The sequence below is a fragment of the Lissotriton vulgaris genome, chromosome 4_1, assembly GCF_964263255.1.
Source record: "Lissotriton vulgaris chromosome 4_1, aLisVul1.2, whole genome shotgun sequence".
NCBI classification, from domain to species: domain Eukaryota; kingdom Metazoa; phylum Chordata; class Amphibia; order Caudata; family Salamandridae; genus Lissotriton; species Lissotriton vulgaris.
In genome coordinates, this window is record NC_141691.1 from 338,355,617 (window position 1) to 338,381,745 (window position 26,129).

Consider the following 26,129-nt stretch of genomic DNA (forward strand, 5'->3'; position numbering starts at 1 on the left):
CCCACAGATAGACAGATCTGGTTGTGTACTGTTGATGTCATTGCATTGTACACCAAAAAATTTGATATGTATCAATCTAGGCAACAGAACGTAATAAGTGGTCGAAATGAACTGAGCTAAAACATTGTTTTTTTGTAAAAAGGGAGAGTTCAATTTTATTCACAGATTTTTAAAACACATTGAAATAATAATACACATTCACAAATTATAATTAACGTATGTGACTTAATAGATCGAGAATACACAACAACACTGTTAAAAAAGGGGGCAAATGATCCAACAAATAAAGGTTACATAAAATAAACACAATTATTAAGAGAGAAAAATGTGGCTAAATGAGATTAATTTAGCCACATTTTTCTCTCTTAATAATTGTGTTTATTTTATGTAACCTTTATTTGTTACGTTCTGTTGCCTAGATTGATACATATCAAATTATTTGCTTTTCCCTGGTCTAGGAACCCTATTTCCATGCACCCAGGGGGTCCTTGATAAATATTTACACAATTGCATTGTACACCTCCATCCCACATCTGGAAGGGATGGAGGCCATAGAATGGGCCCTTTTAAGAGCAGACACACTACGCGCTAACCATACTTTTCTCATGGAAATCCTACACTTTTGTCTGTTCCATAGCTATTTCAACTGGCAAGGTCGCTATTTTGTACAGTCCAATGGAACTTCCATGGGCTTTTCGGGAGCCCCCAGCTACGCAAACATCTTTATGATGAAGTTTGAACAGGAAAATATACTGTCACAACCCCAATGGAGTACCCATTTGCTCGCTTTTAAGCGATACATAGATGATATCCTCATCATATGGCAAGGCACACTTCAAGATCTTGAAAATAACATATCACAGCTCAACACAGTTAACCCACGCATTCAATTTACACATCACATCACAGCACAACAAATTCCATTCCTAGACGTCATGATCACCGTAACTGATGGGAGCATCGTTACCTCCATTTTCACAAAACCCACCGACAGGAATAATGCCTTAGCTTATCATAGTTTTCATCCATGGTCATTAAAAAGGCACCTCCCGTACTCTCAGTTCCTTCGAATAAGACGTATCAATTCGGATCACACTATTGGCATGCAGACGTTTGATGTCTTTAAAGAAAAATACAACCAGCGAGGTTACCCTGACACTGTCTTGAAACAGGCAGCTGACCGAGCTTCTACAGCAACTCGTGAAGCACTTTTCGAGAAAAGAATTGAGTCCAGTTCTTCCCCTCGGGAAGTTTTTGTGTCTACTTTTTCCACTCAATCCAAACAAGTAAAATCCATCATACTGAACCGATGGTCCCTTTTTTACAATCAGAACCTGATTTTGGGGGCATGTTCAGCGCCCAACCGCTGGTTGCTTACAAAAGTGCACGCAACCTTAAGGAAATTCTGAATAAAAATCTTTCCCATCCTAGGGTTCAACACAAAGGTTTGCTTAAATGCATGAAATGTTCCAACTGTAACAATGCTATCATAGGGAAGACCATTAATCATCCAAGATCTTGGAAACCCATTACCCTTACATACACAGCTACCTGCAACAGCAATTATGTAGTGTATTACATAAAATGTCCCTGCAACCTATACTATGTAGGTAAGACCGAGCGTAGTGTGCGCACACGAATCACTGAACACAAGAGCAGAATACGTACACAGAACACAAACTCTCCTCTTGCTCAACACTGGCTTACTCGCAGGCACAACATAGCCCAACTAAAATTTGGCATCCTGGAAGTTATTGAACCCAACCCTGAACGTGACCGTTCGCAGACACTTTCACAGAGAGAAGAGAAAATCATATTGGATCTGGTTCATGCAAACTCTGACCTCCACAGGGTTAAATGACAAATTTGAATTATCATGTTTTCTGTAAGATTTTACTAATGGGGTCGATTTTTTGCTTGTCTGTTTGTAAGTGTATTTTCTACTTAGCAACCTAGAAGATTGTGCACACGTTGAATGGCAGCTTCTACAGCTTTTAGTGTTTACCCTCGAGTATATGTGGTAATTTCATCATCACCACCGATTGATTGTATTCTCATGTTCATATTGTCTGGACCCACCCTGAAGTGCATCTCTTAAATCTTTATAGTGTCTAATACAGTCCATTTTCACCCATGCGGTGTTAACTTCAAATCCTTCACCTAGCCGTAGCGTTTCTACCCCCAAGATGGCGAACGCCTTGATAGTCCTCTTTCTATCACTTTTCTCCAATACAGTAAAGCACTTCCTCACACGCCCCTTTCCCACTCGCCGCAACTCTTGAGCAGCCAGTTCGCAGACGCGTGAGTTTAACCAGTGAGTTTCTGTTAGTCACTACATGTCCGCTCAAACCGGGCTTAGTGGGCTGTTCTTTACAGCGCATTTCGTCTTTACTTTTCAGGGACGCTAATGTTTCGTGATATCACCTTCGATATATGCCTTCGGGTGAGTGTACGCCATAATCTTCTTCTCTCACCTCCACACGTCACCTGCCCACTTTACCTATTGTGCACATTTTTTTACCAGCCAACTGATCCAGTTACCGCGTAGAGCCTCAGAGTCATATCTGCTTCACGCAGCGCCCCCGGCAAGAATATGTAAGTACAAATTCACTCAACCCGTTGTCCCTCTGCACGTAGTCATGCTTGTTTGATTTTCCCCTCGCAACTCTCCGACTTTCTATTTTCCTTCACTTGGCTATCCTCGGTAATATGGGCCTTTTCTTTGGTTTTTTAGCAACTATACACGATGATAGAAGTGTTGTCTAACACATGGAAATTCATGAGTTCCTGTCCGCTTAGCATGATGTGCTATTAGATTACTGCCGATATTGTTGATTAATACATTATAATTATCGTTTTGTAGATTTCCCTGACGAAGGGCACGTTGTTTAGCCCGAAATGCAGTGGGATGTATAAACATATATCGTTGCTCCAGTTCTGGATTTTGTGACTACTCAACAACTTCATAAGAACATTTAATAAATACCCATCGAGCAACAAATCATTGACAACGACATCTGCGATATTTATTTGAATTGTCAAAAACTGTATGTTTATTGTTGTTGAATTTGAGACATACATGATAAATTTTCTCTACTATTTGAATATTCATGATTTACACTCGTCAGAGTGAATAGAGCAGTGCATTGGGTTCCTGGGAATTTCCCTGGAAATAAGGTTAAGCAAAAGGCTGGGGCGGTGTTGCAGGGCATACCGGAGCCTTCCCCCTCCCTCCTCCCTAGCTCAGAGTCACTTGAGCATTAGAACTAGGGAGAGGGAATGCTACTCAGCTCTTGGGTTTTCCTGACTTGGCTCATCTACAAAAAGCAGTTCAGCCAGGCCGGGGAGAAACAGGGACTGACTTCAGCCCCTTTTCACAGCTCTTGCTGTTAATGTTCAAAAGCTAACAGCTGTGGTTCTGCGTGCGGCTGTTAGCTGTAGAAGATTCACAGCAACAGCTGTGAACAAAGGCCTCACAGAGCTGAGGGGATATACACCCCCTCAGGCTCCGTGAGGCCTTTGTTTTACTAATTCGAACATTCTGACCTTGCGGGCCAAATGTTCTATGAGCTTTATATCAGTCAACAAAAAGAGAGAAAGGGATTCGGGCACTCTTGGTCCCCAGTCAATTAGTAAATAAACAAAGGAAGAGTGTCCGTAGAATAAGCGTTCAGAATGATTATAGCACGTGAGATTGAGGCCAGTTGTAAGTGGTCGTATGGAAAGACCAATTTCAAGAAAAAATGCAAGATTTTTTCAGGAAACCCTCACTCACCCTAGTGGTGACATGCTTCATCATCGGGTCCACCGGGAGAGATCGAATACCTCCCCGGTGTGCTGCGACGCCAGGAGACTGCGGAGCAGGTTTTCGTGAGGGTAGGGAGTGAAAAAGTAGTGAATTTAAAAATGTCCAAGGTTGTACCAAAAAATCATTTATTGGTTGGTCAACCTGACATATCAAAAGTTTTCTGTGTGTGGGGAAAACTAACCACATAAAGTATACTGGTGTTTCCCTTTTAAAGAGAGGTCAACATGTTTCTGCCCGTGTTATGTGTGACTTTACAGGGCTTTCTTCAGGACCAGTTTGCGAGTGTCACCTTGACAGGTCTGGGCACGCTAATGCCCACCCTGCCAAAGGCTGTGAAAGTTAAAAATAGCACTATGTGTGAAAAGGTGCATGAAAATAAAATCATACAAACTTGTAAGTATGGGGTTTTACCTCTATTACGAGGAACCTAGAAGTTTGTAAACAAATGAACCACGCCCCATAGAACTCAGGAGGGGGGTGAGAGCGAAAATGGCACACCGCCCGCAACGCTCTGCACCCTCTCGACCATCATCCAAGTCACGCAAGTCGAACTATTGCTGCTGGTTTCTGTAGATGCATGTAACATGGTTGTTTTGGGGGCCCACCAGTAGACAGCTGCCAGCACCCACTTTCACAGCTGCCGCAGTAGTGCGCTTTTGCATTTTTGGGCTATGATCAGCCCGAGCATGCGCGCACATTAACCTTCCTGGGACTCAAGGGTGCTGCTTCATACAGCAGCCAGCCTAGCCAGAGCCGCAGCTCCCGGGTCTAATATGGGGCATTGGGGCGAATACTACCTGTGCCCCCCAGCCAATACTGGCGCTGCATGCAGTGCCAGGATTGGCTGGTCCACCGCGGTCCACCACACGCAGATCCATTATTGGTTGCCGGGCGTGGGTGGTCCCAACACTGCATTGGGATTGGTTTAGGGGAGCCGGAGGCTGCCTACAACGCACCAGGAGCAGCAGGAGCTGAGGCAGCGCATGATGCGGTCGTGGAACTGGCTGCCGCTAGAGGAACTTGGAAGGTAAGTTTAGGGCCCTATTATTATGCATTACGCCAGTGGTGGGAGGGAGTATCCTATAAGCAGTCCGTTTTCAAGACTAGATTAAGAACACTCTTCTGTGACAGGTTTGAGCGGCCTTCCCTGCTGGCTTTGCTTTCAATGACGGAAATGTCACCGCGCAATTTGATGCGGGAGGGAGTCTGGAGAGGATGATTCGGTGTCTGTTGGCATTCTAAATATCGAGCTACTAATTATTAAAGTCTTCTCAATGATTTCACTGAGTGTTCCGCACTCTTCACTCTTCCTGTGGGGCAGTGTATCGGGAAGTTCACTATCCGTCAATCTCTGGAAGTCCTGATGGAGTTAGCCGTCACTCACCCTCGACCCCCCCCCCCTCCTTCCTGTTTTGCCGGCCGCAACTGAAGGGATGGTACTGCAGGGTTAATCTCATGACACCGGGCACGTGTCATGTGCTCTACAACGGGGTAATCTCAAGACAAGCACAGGCTCTGTGGTAGTAATCGCTCTCGACACAAGGGCAGGCTCTGTGGGGGGTATTCTCTTGACACAAGGGGACTGTGCCGGAGGTAATCTGTCATGACCCAAGGGCGGGATCTGCAGGCAGTAATCTCACAACAAAGGCAGGCTCTGCGCAGGGTAATCTCTCTCTCATGAGCCAAGGGCAGGCGCCGGGGTAATGCTCATGTACAGGAGTCCTCCTCAGGTGCCTTGCCCTCTAAAGTCACCAGGGGAGGCTGATTCTGGGGAGGAATCGTGACACAAGAGCCCCGGCTGGTGGCACTCCGAAGGTATCAGAGTGCTTTACATGAGCACTAAGCATGGGCGAATTTTGCGAATCTGGTGTTCGCGAATTTTGTGAATTTGCGAACTCGCAATCCGCAAAATCCGCGAATTCTCGCGAATTTGCGGAAAATTTTTGTGTTCGCAAGGATTTCTGCCAGTTCGCAAGGATTTCTGCCAGTTCGCGAGGGTTTTGTACCAGTTCGCAATTGCGAACTTACATGTCGGCTCACAACGGTCACGATTATGTTGTTTCTACGTCTGGTTCATCATCACAGGTTCCCAGAACCCTCTGTTTCACCCCTGCCACCCTCTGTTTCACCCATGCAATCCTCTGGTGCATCAATGCCACCCTCTGGTTCATCATCACTGTAGATTATGGGGGGGAAAAGCAAGCACACCTGCCTGCTTCAACTGACATGAATTAATTTGGGGTTGATTTATTAATGTGTCACTGTTTTAAAATTCCAGTCTGGCACCTGCTTCCTTATCTGTAATTTGCTTTCTGTAGAGAGGTGTGGCTCACTGGTTAGAGGCGGCAGACCCGAGTGCAGAGAACGGCCCGGGACCAGGGTTCGATTCCCGACGCGGCAGGGTCTTGGACCAGGATCAGCGGACTGATAATTCTCGCATCGGTGCCCACTCCGACCAGGGAGCACACTCGGCAACTCTGGGCATTAGCTTGCCTCATCTCTACAACGGCCCCCACAGACGCCAGGGATGCCTGGTTTCACCCTGGAGATACCCAAAAGGGACCATCTCACAGGGAAAACCAGGACGGGTTCCCCAGCAGTCTACAGCGCCGGGACACTCGGGTAGAGTAACTGTGCGCTATACAAGTATCCCACATTTACATTTACATTTGCAGTGCAATTTTTTTTTCCAGGACCTTTGTGGCCTACTTGTAGCTATTCTATGAGCCTGCTGTGAGGGTCAGAGCAGGGTCATATAATTGTTGCAACTAGCAACTGAACTCTGGAGGAGCCCTTGTCAGGAAGCACTACAGGGAATGGTTACTAATGATGAGTTTGAACTTTTGAACCTGCTGAATGCTTTTTTTGTGTTCGCAAGGATTTCTGCCAGTTCGCAAGGATTTCTGCCAGTTCGCGAGGGTTTTGTACCAGTTCGCAATTGCGAACTTACATGTCGGCTCGCAACGGTCACGATTATGTTGTTTCTACGTCTGGTTCATCATCACAGGTTCCCAGAACCCTCTGTTTCACCCCTGCCACCCTCTGTTTCACCCATGCAATCCTCTGGTGCATCAATGCCACCCTCTGGTTCATCATCACTGTAGATTATGGGGGGGGGAAAGCAAGCACACCTGCCTGCTTCAACTGACATGAATTAATTTGGGGTTGATTTATTAATGTGTCACTGTTTTAAAATTCTAGTCTGGCACCTGCTTCCTTATCTGTAATTTTCTTTCTGTTGCAGTGCAATTTTTTTTTCCAGGACCTTTGTGGCCTACTTGTAGCTATTCTATGAGCCTGCTCTGAGGGTCAGAGCAGGGTCATATAATTGTTGCAACTAGCAACTGAACTCTGGAGGGGCCCTTGTCAGGAAGCACTACAGGGAATGGTTACTAATGATGAGTTTGAACTTTTGAACCTGCTGAATGCTTTTTTTGTGTTCGCAAGCATTTCTGCCAGTTCGCAAGGATTTCTGCCAGTTCACGAGGGTTTTGTACCAGTTCGCAATTGCGAACTTACACCGCACGCAGCAAAAAAACCGCTGCGTGCGAATTTGCGGACTTTGCGGGAAATTCGCGGATCTCGCGGATTGCGAATTTACAGAAAATCCACAAAATCCGCGAGCGTAACGGATTTTCCGCCCATGCTTAATGAGCACCAGTTGCGTTACAGACGGACACTCTGTACTACAGTGCTGTTCAGCATTGTATGTTCTGTGTAAAGATTGTAGAGTTAGAGACGAGTCACTCATCGCATGCAAAATCATCCTGTCTTGATGACCGTGTTGCATTGTCCCTGCCTCGCTGCCCTCGCAAAGCCTGCTGCAGCAACTTTGGGCCAGACATAGACATTCATACTGGCAAGAAGGGCGCACAGTACAACTTTGCTTTTTAAAATTTGCTTGGAAATGCACCATTTGCCCACTTTTTTTTCAAACATTTCTCGGGGGGGAACTCCACGAATCCCCCTTATGTTGTTAGACCTCGCTCACTACACTTGCTCGCCGCGGTACACTCCAACAAAAATTGTATTCCCCCCCCACTTTCAAATGTCACCAGCCAGTGGCCACCCCTGTAGACAGGCACAAAAAACAGGAAGGGTGGGTGTGACAGAGAACACATCTGCATTCATCTACATTCTGGTAGCTTTTCCTGGGCAGGAATGGGGAGGGGGTGTTGTCACGTATGCCTGAATAGGCAGTGTCCTGTGTCCCACAAGAAGGGCTGATTACCCCACAGATATCCTGGCAGACCTGGCTGGGAAGAAAAGGGAACTGTGCACTTCAAGGGCCTGATTTGAAGTCATCTCTATGTCAAAGGCACATTTGGGTTAAGTACTGGGGCTCTACTCATCCCAAGACAGTACACTACTTGACCTGTGAAGAACTCTGCCAGGAGTAAAGACTACTGTGCTACAAGGAATTACACTTTGCCTAAAAAAACTGCTTTCTGCCGTGTTGAGCTGCCCTGCTGCCTGCTTATCTCTGCCCTGCTGAGGACAAGGACTGGACCCATCTCACTTGAGCACAGAGTGACTCCATGGTTTGGCTGGGTTGCCTCCTATTCCTAAAGCCTCAGGGCCATCAAAGAATTCCTACAACCTTGCTGCTGCTGGGCTCTGCCATCTGTGAGTCCTACTCTGCCTGAGGTGCCAATCCAGTCCAGGGCCTTGGAAGTGCAGTTGTTTTGTTTCAAAATCAATGCAGTGACCACATTGCGTCTATCTGAACCGATGCAGTACCCTTCGGCGACGACACTGGGCCTGCATCATGAGGGACTTGGCAATGGCGCTTCAACCTGACCATGTGAATCGTAACTGACACATTGAGTCTTTGACGCCGATGCTTGCTCCATCGAAGGTACTTTCTCAGTGGGCCCTGCGTGGATCCTGTTGCCAACCTGAACTTTGGATCGCTTTTCGTCTAAACCTGTGTGGAATCTTTGTGCAGTGTTTTAATTGTGCTAGTGTGTGTGTGTGTGGTCCCTGCTTGGACAGGGTGCATATCACTGCCAAATAAAGACCCAGAGGCAGATTTACAAGCCCCTTGCGCTACTTTTGCGTCACTTTTAACATGGGAAAAGTGACGCAAAAGTGGTGCAAGGGGCTTGCAAATCTGCCCCCCAATTCCTAACAATTGGACTTCAGAGGGATTAAATGTACTATGCCCATTCCAGTCTAAGCAACAGTAGAGAAAGTACTTCACTTCAAACACACTACATATTTGGATAACCCTATTAAAACTGTTAATATAAACAATATTTATTAACATAAATATATATATTAAACATAAAAACAAATAAATAATTTGCATAAATAATGTGCAATTTAATGATTATCAATGAAAAAATAATTACTATTTAATTATGACTTAATTATTTTCCACCCTACATACCTAGCAGTCCACACCTAAAATATAACTAAAAGAAATAAATATAAGATCATAATAAAAAACAATATTCTGAACAACGATATAACTAGCCTAAAAAACAATATTCTTGACAACGATATTTCTGCAGCACGATATTTCCGGATCATGATATTTTTCCCGATATTTCTGTCTCCCAATATCATAGAACTTTATAACTTGTCCAAACACCTGTCTAACATGCTGTATTACTCCAGGGAAGTGCCTACACTATTAAAATTGTAACTGCTCCCTGACTGAACTTTGTTGATGGCCTGCTTCTTCGAAACATTCCGCAAAAGACATTGCACTCTTTAGACTGCACGGTCATATTATAAATCTGAGGCACTATGGGCCTCATTTATGAGGCCTTGCGTCAGTTTTGCGCTGCGGATGCGTCACTTTTTGTGACGCATCGGCAGCGTAAAACATGCGCCTTGTTGCGCCATATTTAAAAAGTGACGCATCTAGGTAGATGCGTCACTTTTTAAACCCCTGCGCCACATTATACCTGCGTCAGGTATAATGTATGCAGAGGGGGCGTTCCCCCGCAAAAAGCCTCGTAAAAGTGACGCAGTGAAATCTATGAGATTTCACTGCGTCACTTTTAGGATGCGGTTGCGTCAAAATCTTGCGCCTGCCTCACAGCAGGCGTAAGACTGACGCAAGCCCTTTCACATGGGGCTTTCCCCATGTGAAAGGACGCATTGCTGGAGTTGCGTCACTTTTGTGACACGCTCCAGCAATGCGTCACTTTTGCGCTTACAGATGCGTCAGAAATACTGACGTATCTGTAAGTCCTTGCGACATGATGCGTCATACAATAAATATGACGCATCATTGGTGTCGCAAGGAGTGCGCAGTGAAAAGTGACGCATCGCTGTTTTCACGCAGCGATGCGTCACTTTTCATAAATGAGGCCCTATGAGTCCTAGTTTAGCATCTTAAATATTATTTACCAATACCACTTTAGGCAGTCTCCGAATATCTAACATTGAATTGCATTGCAGTACCTACCAGCTCATTAGCCTATTATTTCACCGATGGTTTTGAAACACAGCGCAGGTTCTTATCGCAAATACAAGTACAGTGAAATGTGTTGGCCATCAACTTATATATGACTGCATAAAGATACTAAAGACTTAAATAATCCATAATACAGACTTCAATCCATGCATTGGGGTGGGCTTATAAGCAATTGAAACAACGCAGCTTCCAGAACTCGGAAGCTCTGATGTGAAACAACTGTGAACTTCTCCTAGAGAATAAACCTTTCTATTGGAAATCCTGTTCCCTAAGGAGATCGAGGACCTTGAACATATACCTACAGATGGTTCCCTTGAAACCTTTCATGGCCACAGACTGGATTTCATCCCACAAAAGAGCAATATTGGTAATATATACAGACACAACTTTGCAATACGAAGAAACTAGCCTCTTCTTCTCTTGCAAGAGCTGGCTATACCCTATATGAGTACCTGGTTAAACGTGATTCCTACAAAAGATTTATCTCTGGTCTCTCTAGGCCTTCGATATAAGAAATGTGCTTTATAACAATCAAATGTATACTACACAATATTTGAAGGGGTGAGTGTAACACGCAAAGGTTTTCTCTGCACAAATTTCACTGAGTTACATGAAAACTGCAAGATTCCGCGAACGGGTGGAATTAAACATGTCGCACTGCCCGTGCGATTTTAAGTGCCGGAAGCTCATTCCATGCAGAAAGATCAGCGCAGATGACACAAGCGGTGTGCCAAAGGGCCCTTGTTCTTGAGTTAATTTTGCTGGCCCTAGAGTAGACTTCCTACTCGAGCAGCAGCTTACTGACCGAAAACGGTCACGACCAATCGCGTTTGGGAAATCTCACTGGGTGCCTTCCTTGCAACCGAAAATCATGGTAGGGGACTCCAAATCTCATTCACACTTGACACCTTAATGTTAGCAAGCTGTGCCGGAGAAAAAACTCTGCAATGCAGCTGGCGGAATTTGCCCAGACCTCCACATCGCCAAACCTCCATCAACTTTGCTGGTGGAGCAGAATTTATCACACACCCCTACATTATGGCAAAATCACCAACAAAGAGAATACATAGAAGATTACTAGAAAGAAATCCTAGAAAACATGACAAATGCCTAAGGGAAGCAGGACTAAAATTCATGTTTTGTATGTCTCCATGAATGGCATTAGTCACCCTTTAAGCAATACAGGACAAACGTAGCACCCACTGCATGTTGCTGGTCATGTAAACAATCAGACAGAGAGATTTTGCATATTTTATGGTCATGTCCTAATCTAAATGTTTATCTGATTTGGTGCATGCTGAGAGACTTGGATGTACTGGATACTCATGATACCAGAGAGATCATAGGTCTGAATATACACAAAAATAGATGGCTGGATTCATCATTATGAGAAGCCAAATTACGCATCCTTGGAAAATGGAACGTCTCTGTGCCTTCTACTCACAAAGAATGGATGGAGTCATTGGTGACCATGACTGCATATGAACAGTTGATTTATAAACTAAATGCAGATGTTTAATGACATTTGTGAATCATTTCTTCATACACAATTGGTGTCTTTGAGTTTGATCTAACTCATAGACTTTATACAAGGAACATTCTGTATAGTTGTTTAACTTAGACCTGCTGGTTTATGGTCTACAAAGGTGCGCAACAGGACTGTGTTCTTGTTTTGCATGCTGTTCAATATTTCCCCTAGGCTGCAAAGGGAGTTGGACTCACAATTGTACATAATCTGCATCAAGAGTGACTCAATAAGGATGGTACATTGATTATTTTTGTAATCATTTGTTTTTGCAGTTTTATGTAGCACAAACTCTACCCAAAGGTATTAGAATGAATTACATGAGCACCGGTTGCATAACACAAGGGTTCACATTCAGTTTTTATAGGCTCAGCGATATATAGGACCCAATTAGCAAAGGGACTTCCGACACGTAAAGTTAAGAATGAGGAGTCTCGGCATTCGGAACAGAGTGTCCTCACTCATCGCAGAATGTCCGCACTCAGGGTGGAATCTCTGTACGGCGCACAAGTGCGTAGACTCTGCCCCTAGTGCGGAGACTCTGTGCTCATAACTTTATGTGTTGTAAGTCCCTTTGTGAATCAGCCCCAAGAGATTTGTCCAGAATCACAGGATGTTGAGCAAATGCCAAGAGTCAAACCTAGTTACCTATGTTTCCGATTACCAGTTTGGCCAAACATGGCTGCCGCCCTTCCTCGAGATTATGAGTTTTTTGTTGTCTGGCAGGTGGGCGGTGTGGTGGTCCTGCAGCGGTGCTTTTCAAAGGCACCTATGAATGCCATAGAAAGGCACAGCCGCAGGACTGCCACAGCACGTTCCAGCACAGCATGGACTGTGAAGTCCATGCCATGCGGGAACTGGGTGTGCATGCACACAGGGGGGCACACCATGTGCCCCCCCGCAAGCACCCCCATGGATGGGGCAGAAGGGAGCTCTGTAGAGCCCCTCCATGACACTGCTGGCAGTCCTGAAACTCTTAATATGCATGTCAGTCCCGCAGCGGCACTGCCAGCATATTGTGAGCCCCTGAACGCCATGGGACGGCCAGGGAAAGCAGTAATTTACATTTGAATAGGGTGGAAAAGGTGTGACTTACTTCCTAGAAGCAAATATAAGGCTGTCCTGAATGGGCAGAGATGGCACGTCTGAATCTACTGAATATGCAAAGTGGGGCTGTGAGCATCCTTCTTGACATTACTGTGTCAAATCCTGCTTGAATGTCAAAACCTGCTTAATAGGTTTTCTGGGTTTACATATAACATTGGTTATGCACTTGAAAGGAAGGGGAACAGGATGCCAAAACAATTCTTGCATATCGATGACTAGTGGCTAGAAACCCCTACTTTCGTCCTATCAGACTTCTGTCTTTGTGTTTTTACATATAAAACAGTGGCACCCTTGAAAGGTAGGGAAACAGGATGCCAAAACCATCTTTCTGTATCCACTGTATGATTGCTAGAAAACAATACTTTATTCTACCAGAATTCTTACTCTGGGTTTATGTTGGGTACAATGACTGTCCCAAACTGGATTTTAGTTTTAGATGTAGGAAGACAGTAGGATTCTTGAAAATTCCAAAAATGGGGAGGAGCTACGCGCCTGAACAAGATGGCTGCGTGAGACCTCGCCTCCGCCAAGACCATCCTCCAGCCCTAATATCCTGATGAATATCCTGCCCTCCGAGCTCAGATATTGAAGTCAGAAGGTGCGCAGTGCACCCGGCGCCGACTCTGACTCTCCGGGGATGTCGGGAGCCAGAGATACGGACAGCACAAACTTGGGCCTGCTCCGGGCCTGAGACCGGGGACTGGAGCCTGGGAGCGGCCGCCGTGCAGTTCAACAGAGGGTACCTGGACCGGAAGTCGCCGGTCAGGTCTGCCCATTTGTAGAGGACATTGCGAGTTGTGGCAGCGGAGGATACGCGGCGGGGGGACGGGCAGAGGCACTTATGGAGAAGCAGCCCCCCACCCTCCTCGCGCTGGCATATAGCTGCTGCCAGGCGAGCTCTGGTGGCCTGCGAAACCGCTGCAAAAGTGATGGAGGTATAGGTCGGCTGGAAATCGAAGGACAAAATCGGGGGTGAGCCAGGGATCGAGATTCGTTCCCACCCCCCCTCCATTTACAACAAGGACGCGGAGACTGCGGGGGTGCACTCGTCTGCAGTGCGGCTGGGGGAGCTCGGAGGGCCTGGTTGTGAGCCAGTGTTCCCCCGGGGAGCTTTTGGACATCCTGAAGGGCTACCAATCGATTGCCCTCAAGTTGGTGCGGGGTGGATCAGGAGGAGAGTCGAGGAGAGTGAGCCCCCCCCATTCCCCTGGCTGAGACCATTGGTGCTGAGACGAAGCCCCGTACGGAGGAGCGGTGGGGGGTCGAGTGTGAGGTTGATCCAACAGTACAGCAGGCAGACAAGGGGAGCATGGGAGTGGTGGTCCCGTGCTGATGCGGTTGGGTACTTGGGGACCCCCAGGTGAATCTCACGCATGCTATCCTCAGTGGCCGGGCGGTCACGCTGAAGGGCCCGGAGCAGAACCGACTGATGTCTCTTGCGGCCTCACCTTGGGCTAACACCGGTGCACACGGAGAGCAGTGCTGACGATGGCGACCAAGCCGGATGGTGAGAGGCACTCTTCCAGGGTAACGAAAAGGCCGAAGCAAGTACAGACCAATAAGTTGAACCAAAATACGATGCCGAAGGGTTCCCCGTCTGACTGGAGGCCCTCTACCGCAGCTGGGGGATTCCTCGGGCCCCGCGGCAGAGATGACACTACATGATGTCATGGTTGCCATAGACAGGGTCAAATCTTCCCGAGGGACAGTAAATGGAGATGCTGAACAGTAAGCTGGACACGGGATCAATAAAAGTTAATCTCATACGAGCAGACCTTACCAAAGTAAATGAAAAGATCAAGACTCTGGATATCAATATGGCCAGTCTAGTGAACGACGTGGCGCAGCTTCAGCAAGAAATGTGCGAGTTCAAATCTTCCCATGAAATGGCTGAGCATAAGCTGTATGAATATGAAGCTTGTGCAATAATATTCGCATCTTAAGTGTGCCTCAAAAATCTGAAGGCCCGGGCCGACTTGTCTTTTGAAGACATGTCAAGTCAAGTCAAGTCAATAGATTTATATAGCGCGCTACATACCCAGAGGGTCTCAAGGCGCTTGAAGAAGGGTGGGGAATTATTTGTCAAATATCCACGTTTTGAGTTGCTTTCTGAATGCTAGGTGGTTCTGAGTAAGGCGAAGGTGAGTGGGAAGTGAGTTCCAAGTTTTAGCTGCTAGGTAGGAGAAGGATCTACCTCCCATGGTGGTTTTGTTGATGCGAGGTACAGTGTCGAGGGCTTGGTTGGAGGATCGTAGCTGGCGGGAGGGGGTGTAGAAGGATAGTCGTGTGTTGAGGCATTCGGGTCCGATTTCGTAGAGTGCTTTGTGTGCGTGGGTTAGGAGTCGGAAAGTAATCCTCTTATTGATGGGGAGCCAGTGGAGGTTTTTCAGGTGACCAGAGATGTGTTCTTTACGCGGGATGTCTAATATGAGCCTGGCTGAGGCGTTCTGGATGCGTTGTAGTTTTTTCTGGAGTTTTGCGGTGGTGCCGGCGTAGAGTGTGTTTCCATAGTCAAGTCGGCTCGTGACCAGAGCGTGGGTGACTGTTTTTCTAGTTTCGGTAGGGATCCAGCGAAATGTTTTTTTGAGCATGCGAAGAATGTTAAAGCAAGATGAAGAAACGACGTTGACTTGTCTGTTCATCGAGAGTGAGGAATCCAGGATGACGCCCAGGTTCCGTGCGTGGTCCGTCGGGATGGGTGCTTTTCCAAGGGCCTCTGGCCACCAAGAGTCGTCCCAGGCGGAGGGGGCGGTGCCTAGGATGAGGACTTCTGTTTTGTCTGAGTTCAGTTTCAGACGGCTGTGCTTCATCCATTCTGCTACTTCTTTCATTCCTTCATGCAGGTTGGTTTTGGCAGTGTTAGGGTCTCTGGTGAGTGATAGGATCAGTTGAGTGTCGTCGGCGTAGGAGATGATGTTGAGGTTGTGTTGGCGTGCGATGACCGCGAGGGGGCTCATGTATACGTTGAAGAGGGTGGGGCTGAGTGAAGATCCTTGTGGTACGCCGCAGATGACTTCAGTGGCCCCTGACTTGAATGGTGGAAGGCGGACTCTCTGGGTTCTTCCGGAGAGGAACGAGGTGATCCAATCCAGTGCTTTTCCTTGGATTCCGACGTTTCTGAGGCGTTGTAGAAGGGTGCTATGACAGACCGTGTCGAAGGCTGCGGAGAGGTCGAGGAGGATGAGGGCGACTGTGTCTCCATTGTCCAGTAGAGTTCGAATGTCGTCTGTTGCTGCGATGAGGGCGGTTTCAGTGCTGTGCTTGGCTCGGAAGCCGGACTGTGAGGAGTCGAGGGATTTGTTGGTTTCGAGGAATGCGGCAAGCTGGTTGTTGACCGTTCTCTCGATGACTTTGGCCGGGAATGGAAGGAGTGAGATAGGGCGATAGTTTTTGAGTTCGGTGGGGTCAGCTGTGGGTTTCTTCAGGAGGGCGCTGAGTTCGGCATGTTTCCAGCTTTCCGGGAAGGTTGCGGAGTTGAGGGAGCAGTTGATGACGTCTCGGAGGTGCGGTGCAATAATGGAGTCTGCTTTGTTAAAGATGTGGTGAGGGCAAGGGTCTGTGGGGGATCCTGAGTGGATAGAGTTCATCAGACGGATGGTGTCCTCAGTGGAGATTGGCTTCCAGTCCTTGAGGATGTTCAGGGGGGGTGGGGGTCCTGCAGGGGATTGGGTGGGTTGGTCTCCGGGTTGGTTGTCGAAGCTGTTGTGGATGTCTGCAATTTTGTTGTGGAAGAATGAGGCTAGGGAGTCGCAGAGGGCTTGAGAGGGGGTGATGTCGTTGGAGTTGGCTGAGGGGTTGGTAAATTCCTTGACGATGTTGAATAGTTCCTTACTGTTGTGGGCGTTGTTATCTAGACGGTCCTTGAAAGCGGCTTTCTTGGCATTTCGGATTAGTTGGTGGTGTGTGCGGGTGGCGTTTTTGAAGGCGTCCTTGGTGCTGGTGGTTGGGTCTTTTTTCCAGGCCTTCTCGAGGCCTGGAAAAAAGACCCAACCACCAGCACCAAGCCTCACACATCTCAAGCCTAAAGTGATAGGTACATTTTTTACCATTGAGCGTGCCCAAAGAGTCCCAGGCGGGGGTCTGATGCCTCGTGCGCCCCCACGTCCCATGATCACCAGGGTCCTGAATTTTCGGGACAGAGAAGCTATCCTGCAGGCTGCTAGGACGAAGGGCCCCCTACAGTACATGAAAGCTGACCTCTCCTTCTTTCCTGACTTTATGCAGGTGGTGCAGAAGCAACAATAGAACTTTCTCGTGGTCAAGAAGAAACTAAGGGACAGGGGGTTCAAATATGCCATGATGTTCCCGGCACGTCTGAGGGTAGAGGCCAACGGAAGGGGGTGATTCTTTGATTACCCGGACATTGTCTCTGGCTGGATCAATAGCCAACCCCCTGATGGCTCTGGGTCTCAAGACCAAGGTGGTGAACAAGCAACAGGGGAACAAGAATAGGTCCAGCACCTATCCTCATGGACTGTATGTACATTGTGAGGTATTTGGGGATGGCTGCACCATTGGGCGGTCGCCCTCTTCTCAGGATGAATGGAACTGTAATTTGCCAAGTGAGCTCGGAGGGACAATTGTGCTTTATTAAGATGCGGGTTGGGGGGGTGGGAACGGGATGCTGGTCTCTCTCCACTTTACTACCTTTAGAAGCATAGTAGTTGTTGGAGGGTGGGCGACAGGCACTCTGCTAGTTCGGGATGGGCGAACGCCGTGTGCAGGGGTTCAGGAAGGGGGCGAGGAGGGTATGGGTTGCTATGGTCTTTGTGTTTATGTTTGCATTGTTTGGTTATTTATTTATTTTTTACACTAAGGAGCAGCAAAGCAGGGCTGGACACTCTTCTACGGGGGCATGATGTCAGTTGATAGAAGGAGATCAGGGGTCAAGGTGCTTAGCTGGAATGTGAACGGTCTGGGAGATAAACTGAAGCAGGCATGGTCAACCAATTCATTAGACGATATGCTTCTGACGTGATCCTTTTACAGGAAACCCATCTGATTGGGAACAAATATATGGCACTGCATAGAGGAGGGTTTAGACTGGTTGCACACGCAGGTTTCACCTCAGGGTCTAGGGGAGTTGGCGTACTGATTAAAAACTTGTTTCCCTTCGCGATACAGAACACGTAGACAGATAAACGGGGGAGGTATGTCGGAGTTTCGGGTCTTTGGGAAGGGACGCTCGTTTCAATATATGTCCCCCCTCGCCTACAGGCTCACACATTCAAGGACCTCAGGGTGATTTTTCTCGCGCCTCCGGTGGATATCCTAGTGCTGGGGGGTGACTTTAACGCTGTTATGTCCGGGAGCAAGATCAACATCCCCCACGGGCGCTTTGGCCAGCTCTGAAGTGGCTTCCTGAGTTTGTGGACACTGTGGGTTTGGTGGATGGATGGCGTATGCATAACCCTGGGAAAGAACAAATTTACGCATGTGTCGGGAGCCCACCATATTTTGTCTAGAATCGACTATATTCTAGTCCTGGGGCCACAGGCCCATACTATTTGAGAAATACGTCACCTGGGGCGGGGGATCTTTGATCACTCCCCCGTGTGGCTCCAAATGGAATGGGAATATGCGAACGTGGGTAGAGTGGCCCTCATTAAACTGTGGTATTTGAAGGACCCCCAGACCCGCAGAAATTTAGTCAAGGCCACAGACCATTATTTCCAGGAGAATAAGGATTCAGTGAAGTCTGCCCAGACACTATGGGAGGCTTACAAAACGGTAGTCCGGGGAGAGGCATTGTCCTTGATAGCTGGGAAAAAGAAAGAGAGGGTGGCTGAACTTGAAAAAGCGAAGGAGGAAGTGGTGAAAGCTAAGGAGGAATTGGCCCAGGTCAACACCCCAGAGGGCCTTCACCTTGTACGGCTAAAGCAGGATGAGTTCTCGGTATTGCAACAGAAAGAGCTAGAGTGCAGAGCAGGGAGGTTCAGGGCAGAATCTATGAACTTGGGGATAAGGCGGGAAAGCTGATAGCGTGGCTGGACAAGCGGGAATGGGCGTCCCGAGTAGTGCCTGAGGTAGAGGGGCCGGGTTCTGTTCCGGTCAAAGACCCACAGGCCATAGCGGATACATTAGCTGCCCACTACCGCTCCATCTATACTGCTACTGGCAAATTCACGGAAGCTGAAAATGCAGAATTGCTCAGAGATATACAGCTTCCTACCCTCTACGATGAAAATAGAGAATACCTGTATTCCCCTATCATGGACGATAAGGTGGCACAGGCAATACGAGGAGTGAACTCGGGTAAAGCTACGGGGCCTAAGGGGATCCCCGTCGAACTGTATGAACTAAACTCCAACAGACTGGCCCCCTACTACGGGTCTATGTTACTGGACAGTAGGGAGAAGGGGTTGCTGCCATATGGCCAGTGGGTGGTGACTATAGTAGTAATATATAAGGATGATAAGCAGAGAACTAGCTGTGCCTCATATTGACCGATATCACTGCTAAATGTGGAGCCCAAGGTCCTCGCCAAGTTACTGGCGACGCGGCTGATCAAAGTAATCACCACACTGATACACCCAGATCAATCGGGCTTTATGCCTCATCGAAATACTGCCCTCAACCTGAGAAGACTATACAGTGTGTTGGGAAGAGCGTCCACTATATTGGAGCCGGCTGTGATAGTCTCGTTGGACGCCACAATGGCCTGACATGGTTGAGTGACCCTATTTTTTCGGGGTCTTAGTCAAGTTAGGCTTTAGAGAGGACTATTGTAGGTGGATTCGGCTTCTGTACTCAGACCCAATGGCCCGGTTGGTGGTCAATAACCGCGAGTCCCTCAACTTTTGCCTTAGCAGGGGTACCTGGCAAGGGTGCGGTGCCCCCTGTCTCCACTCCTGTTTGCCTTGGTAGTGGAACCGCTGGCGGCTTGGATCAGGCAGAATCGATCCATCCGCGGAATGCGATGTTTGCCAGACTGGGAGGACAAGGTGTCGCTATATGCGGATGACGTCCTGCTCTATCTCACAGGCCCTAGGGGCTCATTGTGCTGCTTCCTTGATGTACTGGCTATCCATGGAAGGTACTCAGGATTTACCGTAAATTGGCTCAAGTCGGTGGTTTTCGCCGTAAGTGGTGGTGAACCACCAGTGATACCCAGCGGCTGCCCAGTTTGAGTGGTGTCGGACGGGTTCTGCTACCTTACAATATATGTGACCTTAGATTCTGCGCTTCAGTATGCGAGAAATCTGGATCCACCCCTGCAAAGGCTCAAGAATGATGTCGCACACCGGATAGCCTCTGGAATTCTAAGGGGTTCGATAAATGGGATATCATAGGGATATCCCGGATCAAAGACGCCTGGGGGGAGGGTACTATACATTAGTTTTCAGCACTGCAAGCACAATTTAAATTGGCTTATACTGAACGTTTTCGTTACCTGCAAAACTGCCACGCATTATTAACTCACGTGCCCGTTGGCTCGTCACTCCTGGAGGCCTCCCCTCTTGAGGATAGGGTGCTTAATGGGCATCTCCCTGAAAAAACGATATCTCTCATATATAAGAAGCTAATTAACAATATGGAGGATCCACTGTTGGCACTAAGAGGGAAGTGGACCGGCGATGGTCTAGAACTAGATGATGAGCACTGGCGATCTCCTCCCCACGAGTGGCCACAATTCCGGCCAGGCTGCGGCTAGTGCAGCTTAAAATCTTGCACACGATTTATGTTACGGGTCCGGGCCTAGTTGGTATAGGAAGGGCGGAGAGCGATGAGTGTAGACTGGGAGGTGGGATTGTTCATGCACATACTGTGGAACTGTCAACAGATAGAACGGTATTGGGCTGATATCTATGGCATGTTGCGATCCGTGTTGGGGTGAATCTGCAGACGGAGGTTCACAGATGTATATTGAATGTTTGGGAACCCTTAGATCTTAACGCCTACACTACACAGTGGGCTACACTTGCATTCATCGCGAAACGTAATATCGCACAATTGTGGGGAGCCGGTCAGCCACCTCGGATGGGGAAGTGGAAGGAAGACCTGGACTGGTGTATATTCAGAGAAAAGTCGATCTTCATAGCGAGGGGATGCCTGGGGAACTGGAGCAAGATCTGGGGAGCGTGGAACCGATATAGAGGTGACATCTGTCTCCCAACAAGCTGTCAGAGGAACGCGGATGCTCTTGATACCCCTTGATTTGTCTCATGTAATATCTGTAAATTATTTTGAATGAATGATTTGTGTCTGTGATGGAAGTAACAACCGGCTTGTATTTAATTTGCTGTAAATTGGTCGAATTGTTTAATAAAAAGAAACATAAAAAAAGAGAAAATGCCAAAAATGGGTAGAGCTGGCCCTTGGGACATTTACCCAATTGGTTAGGGTGTACCCAGGAGTCATTCCCACCAGGCATTAATATGGCACCTCCAGGTACATACTTCAGAACACACCGGGACCTGAGGAACAACAGAAGAGGCCTTGATCTGCTCCGGAGCTGAGAAGAGCACCGAAGAACTGAACCTGCTCTCTCTTGTACACAGGACAAAGAAGTGCACTCCAGGAGTCATATGGCTGACCTCTTGTTCAAGCTAAAGGGACGTATCAAGATACAAGAGGCCTTTTCCTGCAACTACTCAGCTCACCAGTAGCTACTGGACCTGGACTGGACCCTGCTGTTTGGCCTCTGCCTGACACCCTGTGAGTATCTAAGTGCCTCCCCGAGGGACTTTAGAATTGAACTCCTGTGGTGAATTGGGATCTTAAAGGAATAAGATCAGAAGGTAAAATCTATGATAAGGGTGAACATGACTGGGGCGTCTGACCCATGCTGCATCGCTGTCAGCATCAAATTGCACCTAAGTTCCAGTCTACCTCTACCATTGGCATGTATGCTTCATTGTGCTATTCCTCTTTTTTTAAAACATGTCTCGGTTCCACTTTTTGGATTTCTGTCATTTTTATCTTATTTGGTGGATTCAAGTTTACTCTATTCTTCTAATTAATTTGGGGATTTTTTAGGGGCTTATTGGGATTTTGGTCTAAAAGCTTATGACCACAGGTCAGAGGCTTTCCGACAGCATCCTTGATTTAAAGTCTGACTGCCTAATTACAATTTAGGCGGTCATAGTTTAAACTGGCCAGTAGGACGGTATGGCTCCCGACGGGCACAAGGAGCCGGTCGAACAGTTGGAAGCTGCACATAATCCCATATGTCGACGGTCGGTCGGTTCCCACACCGAAACTGTGTTGGGCAGACTCAAGCCAACCGAACATTATAATTAGGGCTTCATTGTTTTGCATTTTGACTTTATTACTGTTTTGGTGCTGCATAATACTCTACACTTTGACCTAAGTTAAGTCAGATAGTTCTGTACCAAAGCTAGCAGAGGTTTGATGGTGAATTTAGTGATTTTAAGGGTTGCACCCTGACAAGAGTTGTGATTGTTCCTTAAGATGGGTGGTCACCTGCTTCAAATAATGGATGCTGTAATGTAATAAAGCAGCATTGACCAAAAAAAAGGATCATAGGAAATACCATCCTTTTGAATAGATGATCTGTGAATTTATTTAACCATCCATAGAATATCAAAATGTGTCAAAAAGTATATTAACACATAGTTCTAAATTGAGTAGTACTATTGTTTTCAAACATGTGGAGCAGCAATAGGTAGCCTAACCCCTTCGTTCTAAAAAAAAAAAACACCTGTGCTTTACATTGTGGAACTGTGTTCTCCAGGTTTAAATGAACACCACAAATCTGCAATTGATAACCTATTTGTCCTATTAGTATTTGATTATTAGACCGTATGGAAAATCAATGATGTATTTTGATTTATTGCTCATGCCAGTAAACCTGCAAACAAACAGATATGCCAATTTGCAATGACTCAAATGGTGAATTACATATTAAAAGATATTATTATCCTAAAGGAATTGTTGCTTGAATTAGGTATTATAAATGAAAGCGAAAAATATATTGATGTTCATAAATACAAAACAGGTGCATCACAAATCTTTGTAGAGGTTACACTAGAAAAAGGAATGGAAATAGAAACGGTGGGATACTTCTTCTCTTTACCTAATGTAATGCACAAGCAGCTTTACTTGGTACAATTTTAATCAACACTAGCACATATGTTTAGCTGATACAAAACGGTGACCTTTTGAAAAATCAAGGACCTTTGAATACATTCCATCATCATGTTACCTGTCATGACAGATTCGAATGGTAAGTCTACGCAAACCACAAAAAATACTATTTTTTCAAAGAGCTGAAAGTATAGCACATGTAGATATGGTAAATATAATCAACCACCTGAGAAATTAACTTCTAACATCACTCGTCAGGGGTAGTAAGCGCTATATAAATGCAAAAATGCAAACATATATCATCCACAATATTATGTGGGGGGAAGGGGCAAGATCCAAACATAAAACAAGTGCACATATTAATGTAACATTTAAAAAGAATGGGGAAATAGCAATCCAGATGGCCTGTCTTTTTATGGAGTGATTCAAATATGTGATTGGTAATACATTTTAAGCCAGAAAAAGCCAAATACCATTTTTTAAGGTACAAGGAAATAAATAGTAGGTATGCAAAAGCTCAGAACAGAATTTTTGTTGGGATAGACATTTGGAAATCAATGAGACAAACAGCTTGAGATTGCATTAATGTTGTATTTACTGAGGCTCATAGACAGTTTTTAAAGACAATCCTCGAAAAAAGAATTTTCCCAGTAAGGGAGACTTAGGGCCTCATTACGATGCTTTCCGACCGACTCCTTGTCGGAATGGTTTCAGACCAACCGATCGATTATGATGGTTCCGAACACCGTTCGGTTGGACTCCCATTGACTTCAATGGGAGCCTGTGTTCCGAACAACAACACAGGCTCCCAGTGAAAAAAGGGGTGGTTGCGGAAAAACCTGCACCCATTGGCAGGCACCCCAAGGTGCCTGCCACACTGTGTATTGTTTGAAAGACGTGGTCCATGGGTACCCCCACAGGCCCCAACTAGATTCCTCCAGGAGAAGGGGGGCCTGCTACGGGTCCCCAAAATTGGTTTCCAATAGCCTTTTTATGTCAGACAGACCGAGTCGGAAAGGCTGTGGGAATCTGACATAGTAATCGGTCAGTTAGAAACACTGCCAATTGAGCTGTACGAATCAGCTCCGGCAGACTCGGAGTCTCCGAATCTTGTTTAGAACCGAGTCGGGATGACCGAACGTTTACTTTTATCGTAACCGTTTGTTCGGAAATGTTTCTGAGTTGGTCGGAATCATGGGTTCTGAGACGGGGTAGGTAAATACAAATGCCATTCGGAGCCTTTCCGACCGACATTATGAGTCCCTTAGTTGTTTAGATTGGATAAATATACCTGCTGATGATATGAGCAATTTATGGAGAGGTGACACTCAAAATTAATGTTTTTAAAGCATTTACGCAGTAGTCAAGGGAAGTGGGTTGAATATCAATTAATAACAGAGGACAACAATCGTAAATAATGGTATACGAATAACAGATGTTTCAAACAAAATATTTCGGTAATGAGTAGAATTACAATACTTTTGTGTAAAAATCAACAGGCAAGGTAGACCATGTAGAGCGTCCCACTTGGATCTGAATGCCACATTGTTAACATTAAAATCATAGTTGCTGTCAAAGTTGTTTTTTTTAAATCATCTTATATTTGGTCTGAATTATAAAACCAATATTCTCCTTTCGCTATGCATCTAAATACAGACAATGTATATTTAATAAGGGTCAATGACACATGGCTACACTTCATACCGTGTATGGCTTGGAGGAGTTCCTCTATTTGTTAATTTGGATTATTCTTAACTACTATTTCTCCAATTTATTACATTTTCATATTGGTACATGTCTTCTTCAGCAGACATGATAGATCCAGCTCAATAACTCTTGCACATTTGAATGCTTTTGTATAGCCAAATACTGCAACGTGTGAGGTGTCACAGAAAAATATTATTTGTGAGCCAAAATATTATATGAAATTTAGCTCCACACTTCACATCCACTGTTCCGTAAACTGTGATAAATATGAATCCTTCTAATTCCTTCCCTGTATTTACACTAAAATGTCTGGTAGGCTTTTGAGCAAATTTTAAAAAATCTAGGTAGTATCTGCACAATTAAAGTAATGAATAATAATTCTAATTATACCAGGCAGCATCAAATAGGTTTATTCAATTCAGCCTATCTCAAGTGACGGTAACATAGTAGTTCTCCCTTGTTCACTCACACTACCCTTCGTCGTTTTCATTGGTTTATGAGATTCACCTCTAATATAGTGATTCACATGACCTGTACACAGTGTATAAAGTAGTTAAATAAAAAAGGATAAACTGAAGTTATGAAAATCTGACAAATTTGGATCTTTGTGTAAAATACCTAGACACCAAAAAGCTGAAATCCATGTTTAAGGCATAAAATTGTTGAATAAATAAATGATTTGCATGATAAATGACTTTTCAATGGTATGTCCAAAGTGTACTTACAATTGCATTGTTATATTGTTTTTAAGACCCCAAGGAACTGGTTTTCAATTTTATAGTGAAGTTTTTCCCAGCAGATCCTGGACAATTACGGGAAGAATTAACAAGGTACAGTTGGCATTCATTCTTTGACATATTTTGAATATAACATTGGTCTGCTGGAAGTGACTCCATCATTCCATTTTGATGTTGTCCCATTTAGCCATTTTAAAACAATGATTTTCTTTAGCCTCTATAGATGTTATTTAGGAACTGCAACAGACGTGGGGCTCAAGACAGTATGGCACCTTTTTCTATTTGTTAAAGGTCTACGGTTTCCTCAAGTGTGTTTGTGTTCCTTCGGATGGAATGTGTAGGAACTGCTTTTTCCATCCAAATTGCATTTTAGCAACTATCTTTTAAGAACAAAGAATGATCTGCTCTGTGTATTCATTTACAAGGCAAACACCCTCTGAAACAGTATAGTGATGGGGAAGCCAATGATGATTCATGTTTAGTACGTTAACAATAAGCCAGATCAGAGTTCCATGACCTTACAAAGGAATTTTGCCATTAGCCTTTTTCCTCTATATGGTCACAGAACTCCTAAGTGACTTACAATATTTATGTAAATTATGGCAGATGTAATTTATCTACCATATCAGCAAGTTTTTAGTTTCTACAGCATTGCAAGCATGCATCCAATATCTCTAGCAGGCTTTAGCTACCATAAGAGATTTGCTTTAATGATCAGTAGAAACAATAGGCCATTTTTACTGAGGTAAGCTTATAATCGAAGAT

The 26,129-nt window shown here is 45.8% G+C and overlaps 1 protein-coding gene across 1 annotated transcript in view; it reads left to right on the forward strand.

Moving 5' to 3' along the window:
- FRMD7 (FERM domain containing 7) overlaps positions 1-26,129 on the forward strand; it is a 443,576-nt gene that overhangs the window by 183,315 nt on the left and 234,132 nt on the right. The window contains exon 3 of the mRNA XM_086966767.1: positions 25,379-25,457. Coding sequence (XP_086822893.1) covers positions 25,379-25,457 — 79 coding nt within the window. The remainder of the gene's footprint in view (positions 1-25,378; positions 25,458-26,129) is intronic.